The sequence below is a fragment of the Manacus vitellinus genome, unplaced genomic scaffold, assembly GCF_001715985.3.
Source record: "Manacus vitellinus isolate BGI_N305 unplaced genomic scaffold, ASM171598v3 scaffold_20_pilon, whole genome shotgun sequence".
NCBI lineage: Eukaryota > Metazoa > Chordata > Aves > Passeriformes > Pipridae > Manacus > Manacus vitellinus.
The window spans coordinates 876,842-886,587 of record NW_021939471.1 but is presented as its reverse complement, the minus strand read 5'-3'; the positions used below and the strand labels follow the sequence as shown (position 1 = coordinate 886,587).

The following is a 9,746-nucleotide window of genomic DNA, read 5'->3' as shown; positions in this document are numbered from 1 at the left end:
TTTAATCTCAAAGCTTACGCTGGCAAGGATCTGTTTAGATATATTTGTAGGGGTGCGCTGGCTTTGGCACCATGACAAGGGGGTTCTCGCTTTTGCTAGTCTTGCAGAAAGACTGCTCAATTATTCTTTTTTCCTAGTGCTTCTAGTATATTGACAACTTGTTCCTTCGCTGATCTGCCTTGCTGTAATTCTGGATTGTCATTAACACACAAAGTTTCACTGAGTAAAATTTGATTCTCGTGTTGAAATGAGTCTTTAGCACTGATGTGAGATCTGTTGCTTAATGGCTCAGTCATCCAGTACGTTGTGAGTGCATGGAAAGTAGGGAGACAAAGCAGTTTTTCTGCAGATGTATAGATTTTATCGAGACAGGATCTTCATCACCCATGACTGTGTTAATCTTGTGGTCCTGCTACCTTTTCCTCGCTTACCTCTCCCTCTACCTCTTCCAATCTTTTCTGCACAGTTTGCTTACTTCAGACAGCGAAAAGCAAAGAGCGACGTCGCGCAGCCGCAGAAAAAGGCGGCGCAGAGGAAGGGCTCGGCTGTCCACCCGCATGACGTTCCGGAGGAAGAGCACCCAGTAGCACCCAGAGGTGTTGGTGAGGGCGTAGAGAGTAAGGCTGAAGACACCAACCTGCTAGAGGCAACAACAGAGGTAAATCTTAGTATTTCTTGCCTTGGCTTCGCCCCCATCTGCAGATAACAGGTGCTCCAGGTGATTGTGGTACTTGGGCGCGAGTTCGCTGGCGCTGTCAACGAGCTGCCATTGAGGAGGAATTAAACTGGTGTATTTTCACTTGTAATAATTCACTCTGTTACAAAGTGGTGTCAGTTATGGAGTAAGGCATCTCCATGATACGGCCTGGACAGCTGGCAATGTCAGGGAGCTGTTAGCCTGCTAAGTTGTGGTCTTTCACCTTTCACTGCCATGGACTTCTCTTCTTCTAGTTACATGGCTGTGACTTCATGTAATGGCAAATCTGGAATAAGAGGTATAGCAGATGAGCAAAACTGCCAGAACTTTATAATGCATGTTATTAGTCTGGTTTTGTATCACTTTGCTGGCTCAAAAATGCTTAATGTTTTCTGAAACATTATTATTTATTCCAGCAAGCTCTCAATAGCCATTGTAAAGCCAGTATAGATGTTATTTCCAATACCAGATTTGTTTAAAATGTGACTCTGCTTGTGCCTAATGTGTTTCAATATGTTTGTACTGATGACCCCCTAAAGGTAATCATGTTCTCTGTGCAAAAATTCATGAGTTTTGGGGAGGTGGTGCCTTCTGCATCAAAAGCATCTCTCCAGCTGTTGGTGTGTTTTCACAGCATACCACAACAGCATCAAACTAGTGTATTTGGAAACCTGCAATAATGGAGGATACAATTTTCATGTATCATCCTGCTTTCTGTTTTGAGGGTATCCCTGATGCTTTCAGGATATCTTCAACATAATGCAAAGGCTGTTATGAAGCTACACACCAAAGTGTCTGAGAAAAAACACAGTATTTTGTCACTCAGCCACAGCAATGTCCTTACTGTATTCATGTGAACTTAAATTCAAAAAGAAACAAAAATCACTTACAGCTTCTAACCAGTTTTTGTCAAAATAGCTGATTTATAAAGCAGCTGGAATTCTAGGTTACCTGGAGAGGGCACCTCCAGGGAGACAGTAATCATTGGGAACTACTTCGTGCAGATTCAAAATACAGGGAGGGCTGGGGACTGCCTTTTCCAAATAGTGCTATAGTCATCTTGGTCTTGTTGGGAATTTAGTGAAAGGGAAAACATCTTTCAAGATACCAAGCTACCTTATGGACGTGTGTCAGAAAAAAGTACTTCTTTTGTAGTTACCTGAATGGTTTTAGCATGTTTGTTAAATAATCTCCTGTCAATTTACTAGTATTTAGCAGGAGATCAAAGATTGCTCAGCCACAGGAGCTGAGGATCAAACGTTGAATCTCAGTGGTGAGGCTTAGCCCTAAATTTAAGTAGACATTTGTAATAATTATTACTTGTTTGTTTGGTTTTTGCTGTTAATTATTTCATTTCACCATGGAAGACCAGCTGGGTTTAGCATTAAAAGTCAGTCTCTCATTGATATGTTATCTCACAACATGGACCTTTCTGGCTCATGTGCTTAGGGTGCTTCCAAAATAATTCTGGGTTTCCTTATTTTCCTTTTTTTCCCCTCTTAATTTTCCTTATTTTCTTTTAAAATGGCCACGATTTAGTGTCTGTTTTATTTGTTTACTTACCAGGGAAATGCTGATTTGTCCAACTGGGACGTACTGAACGATCATGCAGCTGAAGTAAGTGTGAAAGAATGTATCTTTAGTAAAAGATCCTGTATAGGTCTGTGATAGTTGGTTGCTAAAATTATTAATTGGCATTGTTATCAAATGAGATAAAACTGATGCGATTTCACTATTTTACAGTCTAAACCAGGCACTTTTCTGTCTGTACCGACTGTGAAATTGGTTGCTAAGAAGTTTTAGTGAAATTGTAGACTTTGTCCATGTTTATAATTGAAAAGTAGGTTCATTCTTAGTTGTTTCATGTGATACAAACAAAAAGTGTTTAAAATGAAATACAAGATGCTGTATGTCTTCTGTGAGAATTGTAACAATATTGCTCTTCAAAACCACAGGAATTTAGTTTTAATTGAAGAACTTAGCATTGTTATTTTTCCTGTGAATGGACTGTTCTCCAGTCAGCAGAAATGAATGTAAAAATTTTGCTTGTTTGCAGGTAGTATTCTGCCTGCCCCCTCCCAAATTTCAGTCAGTTGTTGGAAGGTATTTATATCCCAATACATGCCAAAATGGCACATTGCCACCATTTGGTGCTATAGAATCACAACATGCTTAATTTACTTTTGTGCCTTAAAGTATCATGTGAAAATATATTATTTATTAATTTTTTATTTGAATTTTTTTAACAATTAAAGACTTCATGTATATAGTGTTTCTATTAAACACAAAGTCCCAGTGTTGAATTACTTTAAAAGTAGAATTTGCCTAGGACTTAACCTTGAAGCTGAGTTTATTTTCAGACTAACTGCAAACCAGAAATGATATATTATTTTAGTGAATAAATATGTTTTTGTTTCTTTTATGAAGAACTACAGGATAAATTCTGCTGCAGAATACAACGAGGCTGATGCTAAGATGTGTCAGGCAAGGATAGCTGAGCTGGAGAACAGACTTCTGGAGAAACAGGAGGCAGTGGAAAAACTCACTGCACAGATGGATGAACTGCAGGACCAGCTCACACAGCACAACGACTCTGTGCAGCTTCAGGTATGTTTCATAGAAGTGGATAATGGGATAATAATATTTCACTTTAATGCTGAAAATATTTAGGTGGCAAAACTGAAAAGAAGTATTTTTTTTTTTTAGTGTGAAATGCTTCACCTTGATAACTGCAAAAAGCAGCATCCTCTTCCAAAATATTAAAAAATAATATATTGAATTCTCCTTCTCTAGCAGTTCTATGTAAAGGTAAATTATTACCAGGTGATTCCTAAGAATAGCTATTTGCCCCTTTGTGTGGTTTTGTTTTTTTTTCCCTCTCCTTCTAGGACTGGGGAAACAAAGACATTTCCTGTCGGTGAGAAATAAATTGAAAAGATTAATTTGATTAACGTGAAATAGGATTAATGTGTCCCATCTCATTAGCTTCCTTTCACGTGGCTGAAGGGAAGAGCTGACAGATAGGACTCATTTTGGGGAGCACTAAATATTCATTATATACTTTTTGAAAACCTTATTCCTTTTACATCAATTAGAGCTACAAATTTTGAAGTAAAAATGTTAATTTCATTACTGGTATCCTATAGTTTGTTTAAAAAGTCACTTTTGATTAGGTTTGTCATCCTTGGGATCAGTGTAAGACTCCTCTTTCATCACACCTGCCATTGTCTTTGAACACCTCTGGTGCAAGTTTGTTAAAACTGTGGATTCTGTAGCAGCTTTGAAGAAAACTTACTTGGTTCCAAATACACTAGGAATATTTTAGCTTCAAAAGTGCACTTCTTGTGATCCCCGTAGGAAACTACTTTTCAAGAGCAGAATGAAATCATCAGGAGGCTCACGAGCTGCCTTCAACAGGCCAAGGCAGACCGGGATGACCTGCAGGAAGAGGCTTCGCGCGTTGCTGGTCAGGTCCACGATTTACAGCTGCAGTTGCATCAGGTGTGCCTCTCCTCCAGCCTCTGTGTCCTTACCAAGAGAGTAAGAACAGGTTTGGACTATGAATGTGGAAACATATTGAGCTGATCATGTAGCTCTTGCTAGTTCATGTTGTAGCACAGCAGCGAAAGTGATTTCAGGGCAAGGTGGAGCATTTTTTTGGCTGGAGAAGTCCCGGAAATATCCTCATGTTTTCCACTTGATTGTGTTTTTGGAGGTCATTACACTTCCTTGTCCATCAGTTAATAAGCCCTTGTTAGGGAACTTCACACAATATTGTTGGTGGTTTGGGGGTCTGTACACAACCATTGCTGTAATAACTTGAGTTTGCCCGTGATCATTTTTCCTTTGCTGAAGAAATCTCGGAGTTTATACTTGGGCAACTGGAACAGCTCAGCTGTTAGACAGAAACTTGTTGTACTGAGGTAATGTGACTTGGCTCAAAGAAGGAGATTTAAAATAATGTGAAGATGGTTGAGGCAACCCCTTGTGGCACACAGAACCTGCTTCAGTGCAACAAGTTGATCATGGATGTAATCCCTGGATAACGAGAAATACTGCAGCTTTTCATCTACTTTAAAATGTATTTTTAAAAATGCTTTATGTTTTGGTGATGCTCAGTGTTCTAATGGTTGTTCTCTCTGAACCCATGTATTTATTGTCTTTGGAGCCTTGTAGTATAAGCCAAAGAGAAATATTTCTGTATACTTACCATTTCAGGTTTGCAGGATAAGAATTGCCCTAGGTGGGATTACATGTCTTAACTGTCTGGATAGGAAAGGAAGGGGGTTTAAAAATTTTAAAAAAGGTAAACCTGGGACTTTTTAGTTCAGGGATTATCTTGAAGGAGTTGCTCATGCTCTGGAAAATAAATTGTCTGCTAAATGAAATCTTATAAAATAACAAAAAAATACTGTTTTCTATTTGCAATTCTAGTTGCTGTTGGCAAAATAGGTGGTAATAGTGAAAGTTACTCTACAGATGTTTGTTGGGATTTGCTGCATAAGCCATTGAAAGACTGGGATAAAGCCTCTAAATAGCACTTGGGGCATACTCCAAATAATTCCAGTGATAGGATGCACATTGTGGAAGCATGTCAATTTTGATAATAGATGAAAGCACTAATACTGTCTTAGGTATTATTTCTTGGCTTTAGCAACATCTTCAGAAAAAGATTTTAAAAATGAGTAGAACACATTTTATGTTACCCCCGTGGTGGAAATGTTTTCATTTGAAGGGATGTGGAGAGAGAAAAAAAAAAAACAAACATTTACCAGCTCATTACTCTTTAGTAATGAGCTGTAAATCCTTTGCAGAGAAGACTGGTTTCGTTCATTGTTTTCTTACTGGTATGTCCAGTCCATTGGAAGTTCTGCTTCATATTGGAGGAATTCAGTATGGTTCATTATGTTAGATTTTTAGGCTCTTAATACTGGAGAATTCATCATAGGGATGAATCATCTAACGCATCTTTACAGTAAGTAATAGTATCTAAAACATGACAAGCGTTGCCTGACTTTTTAGGGAGATTCTTATCTGTTGAGAATGAAAGCCATAGGGCAAATCTGTAGTAAATGAATGCAGTGTATTTTATGCAGACAGTGAGTCTTGTGCATGAGTTGTTTGGATACAAACTGACTTCTGACTGGGAGTACCCTTATGTGCTCAGGTTAACCAGATGCTGAGGAGTAAAAGTCTCAGGAAAAACGAAGGATTAGAAGCCCAGCAGCAAATGTCCTTGTTCCAGGATCGTCTCAGAGAGCAAAATGCCCACTTGGAGATGCTGCGCCAGAAAGCACATGACCTGGAAGTACAGTTGGAGTCTTCCCAAAAGGTAAAAACATACACTAATTCCTTTATAATAATTATTTCCGATTTGGTGATAACTCGGACCTGCTGTAGTGACACAGTCGTGAAAAAAGTCTTCTTCTTTAGAAGTAAATCCGTAGGGATTGTGGTTACAAACATTAAAGGAACAGCTTAAAAGGTCTGATCTCCTTTAAGAATGTAACCAGCAATGCCATGGATAGAAGCCTTAAAAGTTTAAGTGAATCAGAGGAGGCAAAATTTGACATGGCTGTTCTGTTGGCTTACTCCTGCCTATGGGAGGTATTTTTTCTAAGCTATGAGGTGGAGAGGTGTCTGTAGCTCTTCATCTTATTTTATTCTATTTGTAATTAAAATTCCTCAAGTTTGAGACAGCCACTATTTCCCTTCTCTCTGGAGTCAGTGGCATACCATTTAGGCAATTTGATATTTTTATTATCACATTTGAAGAGTCTTTCAGTGGTACTTTCCAATCTCTGTGCTTAAAAATTCTGTTGCGTAGGCTAATGATACACCCTGTGCTTAATTATTATTCTTGAAGGTAAATTAAAAGCATGAGGCTTAAGGAAATAAAAATCATGTCATATTTCAATGGCTTATTTCGTATGTTATGTTTTGTTTTTAAGAATACCGAAGATAAAGAAAATCTCCTTGCCCAAATGGAAGAGGATCTGAAAGGTACAATGCAAGAGCTATACAAAAGCATAGATGAAAAAGAGCAATGCATTAAAAGTCTTCAGGATCTGCTGGCAACAGAAAGATTTGGCTTGTCTGTACTACAACAAACACTTTCTCTCCGGGACTCAGAAATAACAGAGTTAAAGAATGAAATAGCTTTATCCAAAGTGAAAGAACAGCAACATATTGAAGAACTGAAAACCATTCATGAGAAGGATATTTGCAGACAGTTGGGTAACTTGAGGAATGAGCTGGAGAAGTGCTACAGAAGAGAGATTGCAGTAGCCAAGCAGGCATATGAAGAAGAAATTATTTTAAAATACAAGAATGAGCTTGAACAGTTAAAAAAAGAACTCTATGCTTTGAATTCTGAAGAACACGTTCAGAATTTGAATGGCATAATAATTGACTTAAATATTAGTCTTCAGGAGTCTGAAACTAATAACGAAAATTTGAGGAAGAGACTTGAAAACCAAGAAGAGGACTTTCAGAGAGAGAAATCTGAAATTGAGACTAAATACAAGGATTTAATTGATGGCCTTAAGTGTCAACTTTCTGATGCAGAAGAGCAAGCTAAGGAAGCCCAACGATATAAACAAGAAAAAGAGTCCTTGAATGAAGAGATTCAGAAACTGAATTCTTTCATCCAGGAATTAAATGAAAAGCGACTTTATGAGGCTGAAAAAAGTATAGATGCAGGGCAAAAGCGTGATGGAGAGATTGTCTCCAATAAAAAGCTAATGAAATTGAGGGAAAACCCAATTTTATCAGGGGTGTCAGAGTTGCAGGTAGCAGGGCTTGAGGAGATGTGGGACAAACCACAGCAGTTGGAAGGTGGAGACGAGCCAGTGCACAAAGAACTGCACTCCCAGCATGAATCCTCAAGGGGTCAGTTAGAAGAAATTAAGAATTCAGAGATCACAGAGAATAATGAAAGTAGCAAAGGAGATAACCTGTCTGAAGGACACTTGTCAGAACTGGGGCTCTTCAGTGGTGATGAAGGCGTGTTGGCTAAATATCTGATTTCCACGGGAACACCAGAAGACTCCTATGCATCCAGCACTTCAGAAGGTCATGCCATCGAGGAGGGTAGGTGCAGTACGTATGGGCTAGACAACAGTGTGCTTCTAGAACCCAGCACAGGTTTTATATCTCCTCCATTAAACTCTAGCCTTGATGAGGGAACATGTCCTAGTGCCTTGGCTCAAGAAGCTTTTGAAGAGGTGGGAGCAGAGGTGTTTGTTTCGTTTGTGCCAGATAATCGCCTGCAGGAAAACAAACTAAGAGACCACGGTGACGTAAAGGATGGTGAGACAGCGTGTTCAGCAGAGAGATGTGTGAAGCTAATTGAGCAGCTCCATCAGACGGAGTCAGCCTTGAAGATAGCTTATCAGGACACCCAAGAAGCTGTTGGAAAATGGGAAAAAGCAATGTCTGAGCTCTCTCATGTGCAGGCAGAACTGGAGGAAGAACATGCAGCACGGATCTGTTGTGAAAAAGAACTTCTGGAAAAAATGGAGAAGGAGAAAGAACTTGAAAATAAACTCATGTTTCTAGTAAAGCAGCAGGGTGAGGGTGGAGGCCAGCCTCACTGTGCTGTAGAGTCCCTGGCACAAGTGTCAAACCCCTCTATCTGGCAAGAAATGGTGAAGGACCTCCAAGAGGAAAGAGAAATGTTGATGGTGCAGCTGCGAGCTCAGGAGCAATTAGTGAAAGATGTTCAAGAGCAGAAAACGGCTTCTGATTCTGTGACAAGCGAAGTGCAGTCTCTCTTTGGCCGTCAGTTGGCTGCTTTGCAAAGTCAAAGGGATCAGATGCAAAGCCAGCTTGATGCACAGAAGGCTAAAAACCAGAGAATAGCAGAGCTGCTCGGGCAGAAAACTGTATCTGAGGAGACGTTGCTAAAAGAACAGGAGTTGCTCAAAGCTGAAATCAATAGAAAAGAACAAAATTTAGCACTTTTATTGAAGGAAAAAACAGCCTTAGGAGACAGATTATCTGCCATGGAGGAGGATTTGGTGAAAGCAGAAAAAGCACTAGTGGAGAATGCTGGCATCATAGAGGACCTTGAGAAAAACATACATGACCTTAATGCTGAAATGAAAAACCTCAAAGAAGTACAGGAATGTGAAAGACTGGGCTATGAGGACAGGTTAAACCTTTGCAACCAAGAAATTAATAAACTTACTGCTGAAATAAAGGAAAAGAGTACTGAATACAGTGAGGAAAAGAGCCAGTTGACTGAAGAAATTGCCCTTTTGAAAGAGGCTCATTTGAATCTCGAGGCTCGCTTGCGGGAATCCTTTCAGGCTGCACAAGCTGCACAGGAGGCTCAATCCAAGGTGGAGAAACATTACAAAGAGGAAATGGATAAAATGGCCACTCAGCACCTTGCTGAATTAACTGAAGTGAGTTTGACACACAAGACAGAGGTAGGAAACCCTGGTAACTGCAGGAGTCGTGAGATTTCGTAATGCTTAAGGTTGCCATTGCAAATGTGTGTATGCCTGTTTTCAGATAGAAGAGTTAAATGCTGAAATAAAAGATAAAGTGGAAAAACAGGAGAAGCTGGAAGAAAAAAGAAAGGAAGAGATTGCTGTAATAAAAAAGGTAAATGCTGTAATTGGGTTTATTTTGGAAAAATAAACTCGTTTTGCATTGTCATTTAAGCAGCATAAACATTTTGGAGACGCAAAAATGCATTAATTTTGTTTTTTCCTGTGATGTCTTTGATTTGGGGTCAGGAGGAGGGGAGAGTTCTGATTCAATAATTAGGGCTAAACAACCATACTTTGAAGAAAGAAAGCTTTTCATCTGCCTGCTCTCTGCAGGTACATGAACGAGAGCACGATCGTGAAATCTCTGAGCTGGCTGCTAAACACGAGGAGGAGATGGAGAAGCTCCGTGCTGAACTGAAGGAAGAGCAGAAGCACCTATTGGATGAACTTCGGCAGCAAATGGCAGCCACACACAAAGCAGAGCAGGAGCAAGCTCAGCTCCAGTCCCAGGTAAAAGGAAGAAACACAGTGATTACTGTAGTACTGAC

General features: G+C 39.6%; 1 protein-coding gene across 5 annotated transcripts in view; it reads left to right on the top strand.

Annotated features, from left to right (window-relative positions):
• The first annotated feature begins 349 nt into the window (after nt 1–349).
• Nucleotides 350–9,746, top strand: part of PCNT (pericentrin) — a 73,474-nt gene continuing 64,077 nt past the window's right edge. For 3 of the 5 annotated variants that reach the window (XM_025895009.2, XM_025895010.2, XM_025895008.2), the window contains exons 1-4: nt 5,875–6,029; nt 6,649–9,132; nt 9,218–9,310; nt 9,532–9,708. In XM_025895009.2, coding sequence (XP_025750794.2) covers nt 5,928–6,029; nt 6,649–9,132; nt 9,218–9,310; nt 9,532–9,708 — 2,856 coding nt within the window. In that variant the 5' untranslated portion in view covers nt 5,875–5,927. Of the gene's footprint in view, nt 659–2,263; nt 2,315–3,124; nt 3,305–4,054; nt 4,199–5,864; nt 6,030–6,648; nt 9,133–9,217; nt 9,311–9,531; nt 9,709–9,746 lie in introns of those variants that run through there. The other 2 variants (XM_029959562.1, XM_018071640.2) reach the window with 2 other exon arrangements.